This window comes from Tyto alba, unplaced genomic scaffold, assembly GCF_018691265.1.
Source record: "Tyto alba isolate M040663 unplaced genomic scaffold, T.alba_DEE_v4.0 Super-Scaffold_2, whole genome shotgun sequence".
NCBI lineage: Eukaryota > Metazoa > Chordata > Aves > Strigiformes > Tytonidae > Tyto > Tyto alba.
This window is the reverse complement of record NW_024881282.1, coordinates 77473610-77495231: the sequence shown is the minus strand read 5'-3', so window position 1 is coordinate 77495231 and position 21622 is coordinate 77473610. Positions and strand designations below refer to the sequence as shown.

Sequence of the window (21622 nt, the reverse complement as noted above, 5' to 3'; positions counted from 1 at the left end):
ACACACAAATGCATGGAAGACAATTAACCTGCTGCTCCTGCGACTATTCATTTTACCTCTTGTCTCACACTTTCTGATGCAAATTTCAGAGCACCTAATTTTTTCAAACTTGTTTCTCTCCTCTCCTTCAGTCACACAACCAAGATGCTGGCCTTTTTTAAGCTTTCTCGGGTTATTTGCACGTAAGATTTTATAATAAAAGGAACTATCAAATCAGCTTCGTGCTGCCTACAGAGAGAAAAATATTTTAATCCACTGAAATACAGAAAAGGTTACATTAATACAAGATAGTTCGTGCATATTGACCAATGAGAACAGAAGAAAGGCAAACAAGGGAAAAATGTGACATTAACTTAACCTTTTTACATATTAAAGTGTATTAAAATCTCTTTCTGTCTTTCTGCTCTGGAGTGCAGAGGATTTTATTTGAAGGATTGTACGTGCTCTGCACAGCTTTTATCAGTACTCATTTTAAAAGCTATTTATCAAAGAGTGTTAAAAACACCTCCTTCATTTGATCTAATCTGGCACTTCTCTCAAAACATGCTAACAAGATCATTTTAAATACCTTCTGCAAAACATGGTCTATCCAGGCAACGTGACACAAAAAAGAGCTGTCTTTAAGCCTTTGAAAAATCTGAGTTTACTTATATAGGATTTTTACCAGGGTTTAATTGTTTCATGACATTTAGAAACAGGTTTTCCCAAACTGGTTGAATTTTGTCTGTATTTGGCCTGACTAGTATCCTTGTGGGCATGCTACAAATCCATCTGCTGTCTGTGTTAGGGAAGTGGTAAGAGACATTTTCCAGTTTTTCTCCAAGCGTGTGCAGCAAACACATCCTACCAACAGCTCTACAAGTCACAGTGATGCAAACAGCCCTACATGGCCAAACCCAGGGGAGATCTCTTCACAATCCAGAGAGCACTTGCGCTGTGTCTCACTGTGGCCTGGAGGTCATCAGAAATGTCTAAAAATGTGTACTGCATGGTATAACCAAATGGATTCTTCCTAGCAGAGAAGACCCACTAAGGAAGACATTTGCACTGCAAAAATAGGGCCTCCTTGTACAAAATAATTGTGATATTTTTCCTCTATGGCTCAGTCTGCAGCATTTACAAAGTGTGATAGCAAGGCTGAGAGTTTTTATTCGGATCAATGGCTTTCTAGTTAAGTAAAGCACTGGCATAGATTGTGTACAGGGTCCTGGGAGAATTATTAAAATAGACTGTAATTCCTATTGAAAAAGTATGAATTCCTATTGAGAAACACTGCCATAGTGCTTTTAGTAGCATTATTTCTGTCTCTGAACAAAAGTAGGGACTAGATAACTTCTTGACATCCCTTCCAGTTTTCTTTGATGCTAGGAGTTTTGTTGATATTTCATATTATGCACATTTATTTGGTAAATACTATATTTCAAACTCAGGAAGGAAGGAAAGCCTCTGAAGGATTACACTTTTAGTTGACAGAAATACAATAGTATCAAAGAAAACATACTAAACAGAAAATCAAGGCCAGCAAAGACAGGCTTCTAAGAGGAGAAGGAAGTGCCCGTCATCTTGAAATCTGTATAGGCTCCTTAAAACCCTCTGTAGGATGCATGCAGCATTGCTGTTTTAGTGTAGTGGATACGCATGGTGAGGAAGCTGTGAATGCAGACTGAGGCAGATGTGAGCCTGCCAAGCAGATGTGCTCCTCTAGCACTGATAAACGAGTTTGCTGAACCCACTCAACTGAGACCTTCATGCACCCCTCTTGGCTGCCCATCACCCAGACATGCACCTCCAAATCAACCCTCCTCCTGGGCTTCTTTGGGGTCACCCCACCCATGGGGCTGGGAGACTTCTGCAGTGCAGCTGCAAAACATGAGCTCCAAAAGCTGTGATTCTGCTAATTCAAGGCTCACATGGTGCCTCAGGGTGTTGCTCATTTAACTCTCTCTCACTAAATAAGTGGCTGTGGTATTGCATCATCAAACAAGCTGTGCAGTTGTTGTTCCTATACGTGCTGTCTGCCACGCTGGCCAGGAACAGCTGAAAGCAACTGCTCCCCTATTCATGGAGAAGGTTTCCAGAGTCAAAAGCCAGCTCTTCTCACGCAAAGAAGAGCAAAACCAAAACATCCCAGTGGGAGGCAAAGCTGGGAGGGGGATCAGGGTGAATAGAAGATGCAGACATCAGTGCCCCATTTTACAGCCATAGAAATAGGGACAGAAAAATAATAATGACGTTAGGTCTGACTGGAAAAGTGGCCAGGAGATGGGTGGCAGAAATCTGTAATCAGAGCCCTGGAGTTAACTGCTCTAACTAGACAGCTCACCTAGGGGCTCTGCTTGCTTTGAGCAAAAACCTCCTGTGGATAAATAGTTCAAATCATGCTCTTGTAAGAACTCCAGAAAACCTGCGTGTCCTGTGCCACAGCACTAACGTTTCCTTGTTTAATAGCTTGCTTCATAACAACTCTTAATATAGTGTGAAAGTTTACTACCAAGATTTAGATATTCAAATGATGAATCTTTCTATTTGTGCTTTGAATGCCTCTTTTCTCTACAAAGACAGAAAGTTAAATGCAACAAAGGTCTTGGGCCCACACAACACTGTAAGTTAAGGTGCAGCACAGATAATGTTTCCAGTGATTCCAATATATCAAGCAATTAAAAAATACCCTCTTGCATGTAGAAGACACGAATCAAGTTACAAATGCATTACACTGATTTTGGCGGAAAACGAGCAGCATTTGATATACCACATTCAGAATCCACTTTGGAGATTGTTTAATCTGCCAGTAATACCCCTCAGACAGACAGGAACAAATTTACCTTGATGTGTCTGTCTGTCATTCAGGTAACCTGTGATCCATTGAATATGTCTCTTTCTGAAACGCTCATTTTACTGCAATTCTGTCTGACTCAGTATTCTTCTTGCCTGACAGGTAGGAGATCAAATAATTGAAATCAATGGAGAAAGCACAAGGGACATGACACATGCCAGAGCAATAGAGCTAATCAAGTCTGGTGGCAGGAGAGTGCGACTGTTGTTGAAACGTGGAACAGGCCAGGTCCCAGAATATGGTGGGTTTTCATCTTTACATTTTTCTATGTGCATGAACCTATATAAAATAATTATATTGCTTTTGAGTTAAGTAGAAATTTCAAATATTTGTATATTGTAATGCCCTGGGGCACATTAAGTATGGACATAGGTGGTTACCTGAGTAGGGGTGGACTTACTCACATATATAAGTGTTTCTTTGGCTCAATATCATATACGTGTGTACCTCACTGTCATCTGCTGCCCTCCTGACACAGGCAATGGCTTATAGGGTCTGCATTGGAGGAAGCACTTTGAACCCTTTAGGGGACATCTGTGAGTGTGCTGGGAGTTGCTGATTTGTCAATAAATTGTCCTTTTCTTCCTCTATTGGTACTTCTCTGCACATTTTGAATCACAGCAGATGATCTTGTTGCCATGCAGTTAAGTGGCTCTGGTTTAAACTCAAAGTGTTAACAAGAATGTACTTATTTCTTTGACAACCTCACCCATTATATTATCTCTGACAATACACATGAATGATCAAGTAGAAGCAAACTCTGGGACTTTTCTCACTGTGGTGAGAAGGTAGGATCCATTCTTCTCTTGTTTCAGAGGGACTTCTGGGACTTTTTTTGAGTATTTCAAGAAGTATGAGTCATTTATACAATATACAAACCTTATTTCACTACTTAAATGACAAGAAAAAATAAATTATCCAAAGGCAATTTCAAAGACAAAAAGTTCTTTTTAAAAATTTAAATCAGGGCTTATTCTAAAGTATGGTGTGACAATGTCATATATTTACATAAGTTCTATGATATGCACAGCTAGGCCTGAAATCTCACAGGAAAAGGGGTTTTTTTAATGAAAATTCATTGACTTCTTTATGCTAGGAGGTCCAAAACTCTATTAAAATTTTCTAATGTTATTTTTGAAGTTCCAGCATAATTTCCCATTAGAATCAGCAATTGCAGTAGCATATGAAAATTCAAAGTAATACTTAGTCTTAACTGTAGGTTCAGGTCAGTCTTTGTTACCAACATAAATTCATTACCTCTGTTGGAGACATTAAAGTCAGCTCTACTGAAAGTCAGGTCTTTGCCAGCCATCAGTATACATGGTAGTTGCAGCATTTTCTTTTCTAAACTAGAGCCTGTTCTGTGGCTGTTGGAATAGTGTGTGTTGCCTTTCTGCCAGATTTCAAGAGCTTCTGAATAAGGGCAGCAAGGATGGGCCATAGCCCACTCATCTGGTTATAAACTTAGTGAGTTATACTTTTGACGAGTAGGAGCAAATTCAAACTGGTTTTCAGGGATTATGATAAATCAGTACTAAAACATTTAATATCAATTTTACCCAGTGTATAATCCTTTCCGAGAGACCTCCAACAGAGATTCAGATCAACTCCAAAACTCTTTGGCAGGAAGAGGTCCATCAATTTTAATGAAAAGAAACAAACAAATGTCCAGAACTGATGTAGTGGTAGTAATCCTTCTCAAACAGCAGAACCATATGCCAGCAGTTCTCTAGTTCCTCAGAAAACAATTTAATCTAGGCGGTGTCACAAGAGGCTGTTATGAGTGAAGAATAGATTGCAGTTCAGACCCATTTCAAATCTGACTTTCATAAGATCCCAGTTCTAGATGGCTCTTAAACCAAGGTTTATGGGAGATCCAAAATACACTTCTGTATTATAAGTCTGAACCTTATTCCGGAACCATAAGAAAATGTGAATAGATGTAAAAAAATGTTCAGTGTAAATATCATTGTTTTGGGAAAAGAAATCTCCCAACAGGCATAAATGTGCATAAACCTTCCCTTACCCAGAAGAACATGAGTTGAAAATACAACTAAACCACTACAAATGCAGACACAGTTTACAGTGATAACAAAAAGAAATGAGACTACTTCACAGGACTGTTCAAAGCCATGTTTGCCATTCAGAAAGACATTTGGAATGCTTAGAATCAGTTGTGTAAAAATGCAGATTACTGCAAAATAAAAATTGCTACAAAGAAGTGCTGTTTAATCAGATCATTTTCCTAGCTGCATCCCCAGCTTACAGCTCCATATAGGAGAACTAAGCATCTGTGCTTGAAAGCTGTGTTGTCCTACTGCACTGAAAAAGCAGTAAAAGTGTTCAGGAGTTACTTTGTAATGTACACACAGCCTCCAGAAAGCATCATAGCAAAAGATGTCTGCAGTTCTTAACATGTGCGTTACTCAGGCAGAGGAATATTAGTGCTGTGTCAAATTTGCAGGCAGAATGAAAGCAAAATGAGAATATGCCTGTTGAAATTAACTGAGACATTAAAGTCCTATCCAGGTCATTTCCCAAAACAATGAGATATACCCTAAGAACAAACAGAAAGTACACATAAAAACCAACAGCAGCATGCTTAGGAAGCTAAAAGCAGAAATTAATGAACAGAAAAAAATAAAACAGAAGGATATGTCTTGAGAAGTCCAGATCTCAAGGGTAAGTCATCGTGCTGCAAAGAACGTCTGTCAGAGTATTAATGACAGAGACCTCCAAAAAGGATGTCCTTTCCAAAAAATAGAAAACTTAAACACAGAGAAGATTGTGACAGTAGGCTTGAGGACAAAGTGGTCCTGTGGACTGCAGATAAACTAGTCAATATTTAGTAGTACCCTCTTTTTCCCACCAGAATTGCACAGTTGAGATGTAACACTAATTGAAGATTTTTTTTACTGAAAAAATCGGGTTTGGTTTTTTTTGTTTTTTGGTTTTTTTTTTTTTTTTTTGCAAGTACATGTCATAAATATTTCTTATTCTCATCAGAGTCCGGCTCTGGAGACCATCAGTAGGAAATATGTCTTAGCTGAGTATAAAAATGCAAGGCTGGAGGACTGAGCTGGTGCCTGGATTGCAATGATGGTGTGCAGCAGAAGTATAGGGAAAAATATAAAAACAGAACAAGTGTACCAGGGTCCTTTCCTCAATATTCTCTCTCAGTCTCTGTCAAGCAAGATGGTCAGAGACTTCCCAAGTCTGTTGTAGTACTTTTCCAACAGCAGTGGCATTCAGCCTCACAGCTCTAAAAAGAAGGAATCTTGCCTAGAACAACCTAAACCAAACTGCCAAAAACCATCACATTATTGTCTCTCAGTCTTCAACTTTTTTATTTTCCTTGTGCAATATAATCAATGCCTTTTAAATTCTAGAGCTATGTTTCTGTTAGTACAAAATATGGCAGTATATATTTAAGTGGAAGACAAATCAGTGTTTGAATCATGATGTGGTTGACATCAGTAAGAAGCAGTGTTAAGGAAAAACCATCAATGGTAAGGAAGTGATTTGTGAAAGAAAAGAATGTGCATTGAAAAGAAAGCACTCAGTGAAGAAACAAAGATCAAGCTCCTGGGAGGATGTAAATCTCCTGAATGAGTTATGTCAGTTTATGCTGCCTGGAAATCTGTCCCTACAAGAACATCTCAGAAAATTCTGGCTGAGCTGAAGCACTATTCGAACCTAGGGGAAGAAATAAAGTGTGTTGCAAATGCATCATTTACCTCAACTCCAGCTGCTGATGTTGCTTGAAGATAAATTCCAGAGATCCCAGAACACTTCAGAGGGAAAAATCCCTTTGTAGAGTGCAGAGTAGCATCCAAATATATGGGAAGGAGCATGGATATGATTAATGCTCCAAAACAGTGGTTGATTTCTCAGCAGGGTGCAACAAAAGAAGCTTAGAAAACAGATGTTTTATCACCCAGCATTTCAGAACATGTTTGCTGAGGATGAGAACAGCCAGAGGAACTGTGGTTCCACAGAAGGTGAATTATCACAGCTCATCCAAACCCAAAGAACATCAGCGTCACGTTTCATAGGAACTAGCCTGCCAGCCATGTTCTCCAAAGAACAAAATCATAGTAAGAAATCATACTACTGTGCAAGAAAGACTAGAAGTACTGACGGGAATCCTGATCCCAAAACATACTTAATGCCTGGGAGGTCTGGCTGGAGGGAGTGTGAGGTTTCATACATGTCACAGGACACAAAACTCTCAGTCATCACTGTAGCACTGAGGACTTAGACCAGCATTAAATACAATTTGAATAAAATGACTGGCCAAGATTTTTCTTGGAATGGCTGCCTAATTCCCTGTGTATGTATCTACCTAAGAGGAAATAGCCTGGCTTCAGCAGGAGCTACTGGCTGTGCAGCACTTTTAAAAATCTGTCTGCTCACACTGTGGGAGCCTAATTACAGATGCTCATATATTTCAGGCCTTAGCCGTAACTGTATAAACACCGTGAGAAGGACATGTACATTGCACAGCCAAACATTGGGCTAAAGCATCATCCCTAAAGGCAAAACATGGGAAAACTGTTCACAAAATCCCAAAATAGTAACATTAAAGATTAAGTAAAACTAACAAATCACAGCCTCTCCATCCAGCAATGAGTCTGCAAGAGGCAAGTTAATTCTAATGATTGATCAGCCCCAGGAAGCCACAGGTTTTTTTGAGAACAACCACTGTTTTTTTCTAAATATCTATGGAAGACAGTCCCCAGGAAAGCCTGGGATGTTTTATTCTCAGTCCCAGCAGTCCTGGCAGCCTGCTTCTTCTGGCTTACTGCTCCTAGCCTTTCCTGACTGGAGCTTTTATTACTCAAAGCTCCTAACAGTATATGAAAACAATGAGTCTTATAACCGAATAATTGTAAACAGCGCATAAAGGTGGAGGAGGCTGAGGCATGGTTAGCACTTCTAGGTGGACTCCATCCCTCCAGGAAGCCACAACCTCCTGCACCAGATGCTTTCTCTCTGTCACTGTGGATGGAGCAGAAACACTGAATTTCACCTGTAAGGAACATATAGAAGGAAGCTAATTTGTTTCCCAGGTTTAAAGACTTCAGCCCCTTCACACTGAGATTTTGGAAAACTTTTCTATTGCCTTGTCTTGGAAATCTGGATCTGGCCCTGAGCATGTTATGTCACTGTGTGATGTTAACACACACAGAGTTGTGAGAACCAGAATCATTGAGGTTTGGTGAACAAGAAAGCTGAGCCATGGGGCTGGTTGGTGCTTTATGGATTTTCACAATGGTGGTTCTTTAACTCCCCTATCTTGTTTGACTTCATTAAAAGACAAGTCCTGGGGTTGCACTGCGCATTTTTGGAATCTCTGTTTCTTCACATCGTGCTAAATTCTGTGCAAAATTCACCCCATGAATTCATGACATTTGGGTGATTCTATAGAACTAGAGTTTAGATTCAGTTTTGGCTATTTAAGGGAGGAAGAGTTCTGTATACAAAAAGTAAAGTTTCAGTATGCATAAAATCATTGCTGGTTAAGCTGCAAGTTATTTAACAATGAGCCATTTTTGAAGGGCCTTGGAGGAACTCTTAGCTAATGTTTCAGCACTACCCAACAAAATCAAAAAATGTCAGAGTTGATACCAATACAAGGATTTTTCATACAAATAAATTGTCACAGTCCTGAAATGCATTAAATCCTTTGGTTTAGTTTTGTTATGACTCCTTCAGAAAGCAACTCAAGATGTGCTCCACAATCGTAGTCCAGGTGAATCTATGTCCTGAATATATATGCACAGTAGTTTCAGTCATCCACTAATATTTATACTTGCAGCATGCTTATTTGTCTTAGCTTTACAGAAATACTTATTTCCTGTTACATATAATCTTTTTACTCAGTTGTTCTAAACTTACTAAGAATTCTCTGCTCTAACAATAATAAGATATCTGTATGTCACTTGTTCTGTTAATTCTAATGATTGGTCCTAGGCTGTTCCTCCCCTTCCTTTAGGAATGGTACCTTCCAGTCTCTCCATGTGCATGAAAAGTGACAAGCATGGGTCCCCATATTTCTACTTATTGGGCCACCCTAAAGACACGGTTTGTAAACTCTGCATGTATATTATCTTCTTCTAATACACTTTCATTTCTCATAACTGTTAATAGAGTCTTTTCCAACTTTTCCTTACATGCCAGCTCACTTATTAGTTTCTATGGTATTTGACTTTTCTTTCATAACTGATTATCTTAACTATCAAAGCAGCTATGCATTTTACAAATAATCCTAGATAACAAATATCCTAGATAACTGGTTTTTCATGTTACACTGCTGCTAGTGCAAGAAACATAGCCCAAGGTCTGCTATTTATATGCTTTTTCTCATGACAAATATTTATCCTTTGAATATAACTTTCCAGGTAGAAAATCTTAAACTTTCAAGAACCAAAGCCATAATTTTCCCCTTCCTTATGGTACTTGGCTTGCAAAAATATTAGTAATGTGCAGGTGGAAGTTGGATGCTGATCTCAAACAATATTTATATGTAGGCTCTTGAAGAAATAACCGATGTAAAATTGAAGACTTTTTGGAACATGCTGTAAGGCAATACTCATTTTTTAAACCCAGTGGCTATGCTGAATTTACACATATCACTTTGCACTCGATTTCAAGCTATTCCTTCATAAATCAGATCCAACTGCACAGATTATTCAGATACATAAAATTTGTAATACAGAGTCATGGCCCAGAAATGATACCTGGAAGTCAAAGATATACTTATTTTTCCTATTTTTTTTTATTGATTGCTGTCATCACCGAAAACACAGAAGTGTTTGGATGCATTCAGTCTGTCTGCTGTTGACTTTGTACAATGTAATATATTTTCTAAAATTATAAGGTCAGTCTCACACTACTGAAGTAGGTAGATTGGAAATAGAAAATGAGTTATACACAAAGGTGTCCTCCTAGCCTTTGAGCTTTGAGCAGCTCCTCCAGTGTGACACCCCCAGAATACCTGCCCCTAGCACCGAGGCAGTAAGATGTGTTATCAGTTTTATGCATGCAAATCCAGCTAATCTGATTTCTTGCATGTGTTTCCAGTTACAGCTTATTACCACTTTGTGTCTATACATAATTTTTTGAACACAGACATGTCCATATACTTTACTAGTGCAGAGCTGGACACATCTAGAGGCCATTTGAAAATTGTACCCATGTAGTTCAAGCATGTATGTCACCATCAGAGAGCTCCTAGGAACAAAGAAGTTCTTGCATAGTGTAGAAACCTGAATTTTACCATTCCTTGTGATCATTCTCACCTTGCTTCTGCTTTGTTCTTCACTAAAAGCAGTTCAGAGAGATCATGGGGTTAAAAATCCAGTCTGATGTTAGGGTCATTTTACAAGTCTCCCATGTCAAGCATAGGAAGTTCAGTGAACTGCAGTTCTACCACAAGTGTTATATATTTATAACCACAACTTTCTATGCATTATCTTTATTTTTCCTCCTATAGCATAATGGACACACCAAATAAGTCTTTTTTTCTGAAATAAGTAGAAACATAAATCCTCTATAAATACAGCTAAAGTTAGTTTTGCACAGTCACTCAGCTGTGAATGGTTCTGATTATTTATTTGGCAGGAAGTGTTAGGACTGAATTCTTTTCCGAGTAAATTATATCCAGAAAATTAAAAGCAATTTAGTTTGGGTCAACACCAAAACCAAAATACTTGATTGATAAAGAAGAAATATCAGGTCAAATGAAAACATGTGTATTATAAAATGTTTCCATTTCAGGTGTTTTTAATGAAATAGTTTAGAGAGGAAGGATTTTCCTAAAGAGTCATTTTTGCAATGGGGCTTTTCCCAACCAAAATTGTGGCTGTGCTACCATTCATTAGAGCACTGATCAGAGGGATATAAGTCAAATTTCCTGATGCAGAACAGATATATTGACCATTCCAGCATGCCTTAGGAGAGGCCCTTACTGTAACATCATAGTTCAGTCTGTTATGAATATGCATTTCTCCCACAGGAATTGTTACATTTCATATAAATAATCACTTATGGAAGGTGATCAGGAGGCTTACTTGAAGATAGATATAACACAAGAGAGATACAGGTGCTAAAAGGTTGTGCTTTCTTGTGCCATGGGTTTTGTAGCCCTTACTAGTGACCACTGCACTCATATTTGCAAAGATAGATGAAAAACTGAGAGCTTATACTGTGCTTTTATTGATTGAATACAGGTAAATCCTTCAGAAATCTCCAGTCAGCTGCAAAATGTATTTTTCTAGTTCTTGAACTGTTAGTATATGTGAAGCTTTAATGTTTGTCTAATAAATGGCTAAAGCATCTTGACCTGTACATTTAAGCCAGGTGCTCCTACCTGTTCAGAGTACTGATCAGATAATCCTATTCATCCTATCTTTAATGCTCATTTTATAAATCTCTAGAGCTAAGGTTGGGTGTTACTTGAAACTTGAACTACCCCATATATCATTCATCTGACGTGAGTGCAAAAATCAATAGTCATTTTGGAAAAGTGCCCTTTCCTTCTGTGACCACCTCAGTAGAACTGCGAACAGTCATTCATATTCCTGCTGCATTTCCAATACCACCTTCTTATTTCTAGCAATACCAACTTAATTTCAGGAACCTGTGGCTTTAAAAAAAAAAGAAATACTAACTAAATGAATCAAAATACTGGTTAATAAAATTGGTCTAAATCATCAGGCAATTTGAATATGGGCTCCTGAAGGTTGTAGCTGTTTTATTGCTATGGGTAAAAACTATTCAAGGACAAAATTGAATATTAAAATTTGCTTTACAAACATGTCTTTAGTATTTAATAAATATGTAGCAGCTGGCAGGAAAGGAGAACAACCTTCTATTAAATAACAGTGTATGTGTATGTATATGTGGGTGTGTATAGTTATTTCTGTCTTACAGCAAATTTATATTTTATAAGATATGTAGACCTTTTACATAGGTATCCCTTGATATGGAAATAGAAAACATCATTTGAAAGAAAGAGGGACACATGTGAAGAAATTTTCAATTTTGTGGCAATGTTTTTGATCTTCCAGAGAAGCAATACTTTTTCCTTACTTTTTAAATGCAAAAATACTGAGTCCTTTCCACGATCCTAAACATTGCTTTGGCAATTACACTCCCAATGGCTTTGGACAGCCCAGTTGAATTCTCTAACCCAGGCTTCCCCCATCTGTATAATGAGGATTGTAATATTTACTTACTTACCTCATGGGAATGTTACGGGGATTAATTATTTAATGCTTGAAAAGCACTTTAAAAATTAAAATTCCTAGTCAACTACTCAGTATTATTCTTAAAGCAGAACGTCACTAATCCACACACATTATAATACACAGCAAAATTGGCAATGTCCCCCCACATCTGAGCAAAGATTTAATAATAAGGCTGTTGAGCAAGTTCTCTTATTACTAAGTCTTAATTATTGTAGTATAATATTCTGGAGTAGATTTACTAATATCATGTAAAGTGTAGATAATTACAGCTAAACTACAGTGTATAAAACAGATGAACAAACAGTATCCATGGTTTTGTTCACATAAACTGTAAGACAGACTTATCAGCCAACGAAGGGGAAAGTACCACCCATAAATCTTTTTCTAACTTTTTTTTTTTGTGGCTTCCTATATTTCCATCCAGTTGATAATATTAGAAGATAAGCACACAAAATACAGGGCCTGAAAGAATGCAGCCATCCATCTGTCTCCACAGCATCGGTTTTTCCTTTCTTCATGTAATGCAGATAAACAGAAAAAAACAGGAATTCAGCAACACTTACTGTGTCTTTATAGTTTGCAATAGGAGTAAGTCCAGTCTTCTGCTATTGCAGCATAACATCCTGTAAAATCCCTCCCTGCTTCCCATTTTGCAGTCCCTCTCATTTGTAAATTTGCAGTGGGCCCAAATTACTAGAAAGACTGCACTGCTCTAACTTGTTCTTAATCAGACTTAGCTTCCCTATATGTCTGTGACAGTATCCTTGCAATATAGAGCTATGTATCGAAGGGAATAGTATGAAGGCACAAACTGTTATTCCTGTGGCCTGGCCCAATATTTCTCATCATGAAGGCTCTGCAGTAACCACTTCAATGGCTAGACTCCAAGGCATCTAAAACTGGTTCCACATAGAAACGTAGAATCATTTAGGTTGGAAAAGACCTTTAAGATCATCGAGTCCAACCATTAACTTAGCACTGCCAGGTCCACCACTAAACCAGGTCCCTAAGGACCACGTCTACACATCTTTTAAATACCTCCAGGGATGGTGACTCAACCACTTCCCTCGTTAGCCTGTTCCAGTGCTTGACAATTTCCCCAGCCCAGTCAGTGTTCTGTAATGTCATGCATTTCCCCATAGGAGAGCAGAGCCACTTGTTTACATTTTTAAGTAAACAGTGATTTGTGGAGGTCAAACTTCATACTCTTTAGAGGGACCTGGAAACTATTGTGTATCCTCCTCTGACTTGACATGAACAAGAACATTTTACCTTCATACCTCCCGACAAAGACTCCATCTCTAAGAATATCAGCCAAATTTGGGATACAACAGCTTTGAACTCATTTACTTGATCTTGTAATTGATCTGTGGTTAACCTGGTGTAAAAAAACCTGGCTTTTTAGCTTGCTCAAAAGAATCCATAAACAGCTATCAGCTCTTTTAGGGACAAAAGCACAGCCATGAAAAGACAAAAAAACAATACAAAAGCACAACAAGAGGCAATCAAGCTTTATCAGAAAAGCCTTGCCAGCAGCCTGATGCCATGACATCCAAGATTAAATTAAACTAAGGGGGGGGTGGATCTTATGATTCTCATAGTTGGCATCAAAAATTTGATAAGTCTAAATTGTCAAATAGAGAGTAGCATAAAAAACTGAGGTAACAGTCACTCTCCAGTCGATGCTTAACAAACATGACCATAGAGCATGTTTTATTTTGTTGAGCTACAGAAACACATATACAACCCAGAATTTTAAACATCTGGGTTTTCTAACAACATACAGTTTGTTTACTCATTAGCAGCTGAATATTACAATGTGACTTTCACTTATTCATGCACTTCCATCTCATTATACAGCTTTCAGAGAAAATTGTCTCAGCACTCAAAAGATATCAGATACCACAACAGCCCCACAGCAAACATGGTCCTGGGGTTAGCTTTGCATCTTCAGTGCCCAGCGACCTCCAGTCTGAAGAGAGTTTGCTAGAGACTAAACTAATTCTGTAGCTTCTACCCTAAGCAGGACAGGAATGCTTAATCATGAGCTTCGTAAATAAGGATACGTTCAAACCAAGTTATGTGTTTTGCTTAAGATCCTGCTGAGAGCTTAAGTGAGAACCACCAATGCTCAGCACCTGCGAGAAACAACTTTCTACGGGCATTTCATATACAGTCAAAATGCTCTGAATTCCTCACTTGTTAAATAAATTTTATATATTATCTACATGCTTTTAATAATGACAGCTATTTATTGACCAGACAGGATGTGATGGCTACTGTTAACAGCCATTTTAGCTGTGATAATGAATAATTTTAATATTTAAGTTTAATTAAGTGTGTAATATCCAAATCTTAAATTATTCAGTCTCTGCAGAATGTTTTTCATTAATACCACACATTCTATTAACATATTTATGAACACCTTTTATGACTTAATGTGGCTTAATTCTATTAATAAAAACTAATTTTAAAGTCATTATCTTTTTTTAATTATACACTAAATTGCAATGTAGATTTTCCTGCTCCAGCATGGCTCTGGAAGAGAACTGCTGAGATTTCTGCAGCTTCTACTCTACTGCCTGACCACACAGAAAATATAAAACCTTCTTTACTGAAGGGATGAGGTTCTTTTGCCTGAGTAGCTCTGATCTGATAGATATGTGAGACGCTCAGCACTTCAAAAAGTGTCCCAAAGCACCTGAAGGACCTAGTGAATGCTAATGCATGGTTAGAGCAACATCAGTCAAGACTAGCACTTAGGCTGTCCATAGACTTAACACTGAGACAGCAGTGAGGAGCTTGATGTGGAGGATAAAAGCACTGTACAGGCTGCAACTTTTCATTTCAGCTGTTCACAGTATTAGTGAATAATTCTATAACATTTCTGCAGATACATTAACTTGATTCAAGGAAAAATCAAATTCACTAAATTAACTCAGATTAGCAATCATGATCATTGGTTTACCTGTTTAATGGATAGGACTGTTTAGTAGATCTATATCTATTGAACAAGCAAAGATGGGTCTTGGAATGAGTGATAAACTGTGTACTCATAATTGTCCTTAAGATTCACTGATTTACTAAATTAATTTACCCGTTTCAGGTCTGAAATATACCCTGTTTGTAAGTGTGGCTCTTGATTATTTTTCCTTCTCCCATTCTGCACTTTAGGTAGGTTTTTTTTCTGCATAGAAAAATTACCCTTTTTTTATTCTTGCTATTATAAGGGCAGTGTTAAACTTATCTTGGTCATGTTGTAAGATGTGACATGTTGTTGGAGAGAGCCACATGATGCAGAGCTTAGGCATTATTACAAAATCACAGTGATTACACACCTTACAGATGTGATTTATATTTAAAAGGTGAACAACCAGCAGAGGGCTAAAGCAGCACCACAGGGTCATCCAAGTCCTGGAGACAATCCAGTCCACCTGCTCTCCAGGGCAGAAACTCTTGAGTGCTTCTGAGTTCATTAGTTACATCCTGTATTAGCATGATAGGTCTCAGGCCACTTACTTCCAGTGACCTGTGCTTGATAGAAAGAGCTTGATGCAGGGTGAGGGATGTAAATCTCTGTGTCCTTCCACTCGGCTTTGATCCACAGCCTCCAAAAATGTTTCCCAGAAGGAGCTCCCCAACATTGGTTGTGTACATATTCAACAAAAGAGCAGACATCTATTTCCAGGGGTCTTCTGAGACACCTCTCTCTCTGACTCTGTAAAGCAATTAAATTATTATCTCAAGTGATTAGGACAGTAAAATACTGATGAAGCAGTGCCATAATTAAACAACTAACTCAAGGAAAGGAATTTATTGAGGGTGCACTGGGTATAGTGTAGGATCAGAAACAGCGCAGAATAAGAATAAGAACTCTCTAAGTCAGATCAATCACTTCCCATGTTTCTTTGTTAACCATCTTTGAGGAATATGTTACATAAAAAATTGAAAAGTGCTTTCATCCATAGCCCTTTCTACAGATTAAAGCCAACACAAATCAATATGTGTGACTTTCTTGTTTCAAGAAAACATTCAATATTTTTCTAAAGGTTTGGGGTTTTTTTTAATTTTTTCCTTACAATATACAGTTTTGCCCTTTCTGCCCCAAGTTTAAATTTCCCTTTCTCTCTGTTCCCTTAGCTCCAGAAACAAGCAATATCATCTCCTGAACTTCTGCAGATTTGGTCTTTCAAGCATGACTAACAATCTGCTCTTTCTGAAGTGTGTTTCAATAATACTCAAATTAGATCTCTGAACATGAAAGCACTATTTCTAACAAACCTCCATGCAGAGTACAGAAATGGTGATGAAAGTGAATTTTACCTGAGATGAGATCATTCAGTCTCATCAGATGGCCCTCGCACGGACTCTATAAACACCATTTCTGTTGTAAAAATATTTGGGGTATCTTCCATTTAATATCTAGGTAAAGTATACAATGGAAGATGGACATAATGAACCGAAAGGAACTAAACTTTTGTTCATCAGTAATAATTAGTAACATGAAAAGAAGTAGGGCATCAGAGTATCAATGTCACTGGGAACTGAATAAAGCAAGAAGTAAAGCTGTGCTTCCCAGTGTTGGAGTAGGTCAATGACTGAATTTTCTGGGTGAAAATTAAACATTTGAAGTTTAAAGAGAAGATAAAAGTATTCCTCACCCTACACTTACAGTCACACCTCTTCAGTTCTTGTGGACATCTGTAGAAGTCCCATCACCAATAGCTCCCAGTAATAGTAGTGCCCCCAATATTAGACCATACAAAAATAAAAATGCACAATTACTTTGGTGACAGAGAGACTAGGCCTGACGTTTCATACTCCAAACATCAGTCTTTCTTAAAAAATCATTCTTCTTTTCTGAAAACATCATGCACAAAATTCAAAAGTAAAAGATGCAGGGACTCAAATGCATGTTTGTTTTCCTGTAGTCTTTCATGACTTCGTTAACTCACTCTCGTTACCCTCACCAACTATCCTCAACCTTTGCAAAACCAAATGTGCAAAGCCGAAAAAAACAAATTACTAGAAGGCAGGAAAATTCCACTCTTAAACAAACATACATTTACAAGCTACTGTAAAGATTCAGTCACCATGACATTACTGAGTACAAACAGGCAAGCAGTATAATGAATGTGGTTACATTAAGACAGCAAGAAATTAGATTAGGTTTTCACTGCATAAGAAACAAGTCTTCACAATACCAAATAGATCACTTAATTGTATGTGTAGGAAAGGAAAAGTAGTTCATATGCCAAAATAACTGAGTATAACTTGGATTTATTCTTAAAAATATATATGGTATGTATGTAATTTTTGTACATAGAAGCAACATTTTATACCCTCAGCACACTGCCATCATAGCTTAAAAAAAAAAAAAAAAGCATAAGGGCAGTGCTAATGAAGAAAAGTCTATCCCGACTGGATGTGCCCATGGTGACTGACCAAACAAAGAATTATATCACAGCAGAATGTGCCTAAATCCATTGATGTTTATTTCTAGAGTTACTGCTGTTGAGAGATTATGGATAACTGCAGTGAAGGGGAGCCAAGCAAAGTGCAATTTTAAGCCAAGCAAAGTGTAATTTGTGAGAAACATTTGCATAACGCTATTGAATCATTAACAAGAAGTGTAAGGTTATAGCCAGAAGTATAGGGAGCCTGTAAGTTGGGGGCAGATCCTATTGCCACTCACTTTTCAGGAGAGGCTAGGGGAAAGGGTGGCATATCATGTCACATTTTCACGAGGCTGACCTCAGGACAAAAGGTACTAAGAGCTTTTCTAACCATCAGAACCTCAGAGAATCATTTCTTTCAGGAGAAAAAGTGTGCTGTTTGTCTGGGTTGTGGAAGCTCCAGGATGAAAGATTAAAGATTCTTTAAATATTCTGAACTATCCCTCCTTAGAGAACGGTAAAGACAAGCTGCAGGAGACCAATGCAATCAGAAACATCACAGACATGTCACGCTATAATGAGAAAGAGCCAAATGCATTCCTGGTGTAACACTGCCAACATTAGTGGATACTCACCAGGGGACAATTTGTCCCATTTTTGTTATTAGCAGCATCTGTAAGAACTGTTTGCCACCTTCTGGCAATACATAATTTCAGACAAAAAGTTGGGAAAAAAAATAAAGCACCATATTTTTTATGTAATCAAAACCTCTTTGATTCCTTAGGAAAATAATTCTGGGAAGATACAAAACCAGCTGCTTAGACATTTCAGGAAATGTTTCATTCAGACCACTGAAAACACTCAAAGCTTTAATATATTGTTCATTATTCACATAATTTGGAAATATAAAAGGCATTGAGATATTATAGTACTTAGGTAATAAAATGTTATGTCATTTTTACTCTTAACATTAGTATTAAATATTAAATAAATTAATAGTAGTACTTTATGGTTAATTATATCTGATGAAAAATCCCACACTCTTGATGAACTACTGAACAATTATTTAAAATATTTTGTTGGAAAAGGAGAAACTAGTCATAAATCCGAGGTCCAACCTCTTTTGACCTGAGATCTTGGTAGAGCAGATAGATAAACACAGTAAGACTAGACTTGACAGGATCTTAGAATGGCAACCGGTAAAGAAAACTTAACTACTGAAGGAAATTAAATAAACTTATCAGTAGATTGAGCTCTTTCCTCTGACTCAATACCTAGGCAATGCTCAGAATGTAAGACAGGCAAACCTCTCTTCTCCATTATTAGTAAAGCCAGGTTTCTTTTTCTAGTGGTTCAGACGTGAGTCATCAACAAGCGCTGGATCCAGGTAGAAGACTAGGCTTTAGTTAAGAGAGGAGCAAGTAGACACGAGAGTAGTATCCTAATTTCCACTCCATTGAACGTGTGTAAGATGACATAACAAAGCAAACAATTCATGTAGATGGCAGTTCTACCTCAAACAAAAAAGCCTGTAGACAGAAAACTTCTGCTCCTGATGCTTTCCCCTTGTCACTCTTCCTCCAAAATGGCTGTGTTCATCTCCTACTTGTCCTCCTACACAGCCAAGATCTTGTGTCTGTGGTGTCTCTTACTCAGTTAGCAATTTATTCCTTGCCTGGGAGTTATGTGAAACAGGTCGCAGGTGAGTCATTCTTACACACCCCATGGAGAAGTGCCGCCAACCAGCATGACAGTAGCTTGTGGAAACTAAAAGCCACCCAGAAAACACCTATTAAATTGCACCAAATCAAATGCTATCACAGTGACAGATTATAGTGCTGCTCCCAGCTCATTTATCTTGTCTAAATTAGTAGGTCAAGGGAGATTTTCTCCCTTCAAAGAAGGAAGGAGGGTATCTATTAGCCTTCAGTGAGATGTATACCTCTGAAAAACAATTTCTCCCACCATAAGGATGATATCCATAGTGACAAAGTCAGAAACAAATTTAAAACTACATCATCCTTAAATCTCTCCAGCAGTTTCAACTGAAAGCTTGTAAGTTGTTTGGGCATTAGTAGTTCATGCTCTATTAAACAAATACTGTCTTCAGTTCCTCCCAGAGGTGAAAGGAGAAAAAAGTAAAATCGGTGCTTTGTCTCTGATTTAGTATGTTTGCAAAATATTTTTAGATACTTTGGAATAACAGACAGTAAAAGTAGGTTATGTTCACAATTAACACATAGATTTTATATAAAGCTTAAAAACTACAGAAAATAAATATTTATTCAGAAATATTAAAACTCTCTCCAAAAGCTATAACCTCAGAATGAGCATAAAGGTAAATCATTAGTTTAGTTGCTCTACAGAGTAAAATTTTGCATTTTTCTCCTGTTTATATTTGTTATAGAAAAGCAATCATTTTAGTGCTGGTTGAACAAGTCCAAATGAACCTGTATGGCTTGAACACAGCTCTTTAAAAGGTTTTTCTTTTGAGCAACAAATTACTTACATTACTGCACTTTGCTCTACTCTAGTAATTTTGATATTTTCCCATCATGTTCAAATGTTAGAGGAAAGTCAGTTACAATACCCTCACATCAGTATTCTCCTTGCTAGCCAGTGACATAATGCAACAATGGTTTGTTGACATTAACATCTACCAAGGCTGAGGATGACTTTCTACATAATTTAATTTCATTTGAAAGAACATGCAGGTTAGGATGGGTTTTGGCTCTCTCAGATTGATGGTACTTAAACCTTATAGAAAGCCATTTTGTCAAGCTTTTACTTGAAAGTACTATATTGCCACAGAATATGAATTAGATTTATTTCATGGCACCTTATTCCCCCAGCCAATGAAAATACAGCCTATATAGGTGCCTTCCCAGCAAGAAGGGCAGGCACAGTATTTTAAACGAACTGCTGTCAGTGGCCCACCTGGGGTTCTTCCACAGCCAAACTTCCCTTTAAGCTGTGGCTACAAGTCTTCTTGCTTAGTTGGCCAGGTTGCCTTTTTCTTAGGGTTTTCTGGGGAAGAGGCAGAAATCCAGTAATACATGTAATATTGCATGTCCTAGTTTATAGATATCTATATTTATATAACATTACATGTAACAAATACATGGATTCACTTTTGTCAAAATGGGGTCTAACTCTCTATGATTTCTCACTGCAACATTTGGTTGTTTTTCCCTCCCCTTCAGAAAAGAACATTAAAAAAAAGAAAATTGTCTAGGGGTACAGTCCATTAATAAATAATTTCTCTCATCTCTAGGGAATAAAACAGCAGGCCACTCACTCCCAAGTCCCCTCCCCTGAATGTCCCACAAATAATGGTATGATATTGCCCTTCATGCCCCAGAGGAGCCATGAGAGGTGTTTGCCACTCTGGGTTTCAATGGTGGCCACCTGGTTTGTCCTCCTGGATGAGAAACAGCTGATTTGAACATAGTGGCACATTTTGCACAGGAGCAATCTTGTTACCTGAAAGCATCTTGCTGCTCCAGGCCACTTGATGTTTTTACTGGTGTGCAGCTGATACTTCCCAAAGTAACAAGCTATTTCCATAACTTCAGATGCTCTCAGAGCCTTGCACGAGATCTGGTAATGGCCCAGTGCTCTTCACTGCTGCTTAGTGAAAAACATCATCTTGTAGACAACTGGGAAAGAAGGCTGTAGTTAAGACAAATATATTGGCCAGGCCAATGCTTGGTACCACCTCTACCCTGGGGAGGTGTGACAATGACATAAAAAGCACAAAGTTAATTTTCTAAGGCCCAAGGTGGCTTGTTTAGTGCTAGCTCAGGTACCTCACTGGTGCACACAAGCAGCTTCATGTTGCTCAGCAGAGTCCCAGGATAGTTTTAGAGCACCTGGCAAAGTGACTTGGGCTCCGTGCATGGTCCCTGATTCAAGTGCTAAACCAAAATGGGATCCCCTGGACTTCAGATGTAAAAAGAGCTGAGGTGGGGTCTGTGCTTCCACCCATCAGACACAGCCTGTGGTCGTCTGTGGCGGGGGGAGAGCACATCACTGAAGAGCAGAGGTAAAGAACAAGCCCATCAAAGTATATACACACTCTGTAGGCAAGCTCCTAAGAGCAGATCACTCTACATGCATGAGCCTTCCTTTTATTTTTT

The 21622-nt window shown here is 38.1% G+C and overlaps 1 protein-coding gene across 12 annotated transcripts in view; it reads left to right on the top strand.

Moving 5' to 3' along the window:
• MAGI2 (membrane associated guanylate kinase, WW and PDZ domain containing 2) overlaps positions 1 to 21622 on the top strand; it is a 794831-nt gene that overhangs the window by 736415 nt on the left and 36794 nt on the right. For 9 of the 12 annotated variants that reach the window (XR_006165279.1, XM_042792123.1, XM_042792119.1 and 6 more), the window contains one exon: positions 2936 to 3074. Coding sequence is in view for 11 of the 12 variants with exons in the window: in XM_042792123.1 (XP_042648057.1) it covers positions 2936 to 3074 (139 nt within the window). In the remaining variant the exon portion in view is untranslated. Of the gene's footprint in view, positions 1 to 2935; positions 3075 to 8831; positions 8921 to 21622 lie in introns of all 12 variants that reach the window. The other 3 variants (XM_042792127.1, XM_042792126.1, XM_042792124.1) reach the window with 1 other exon arrangement.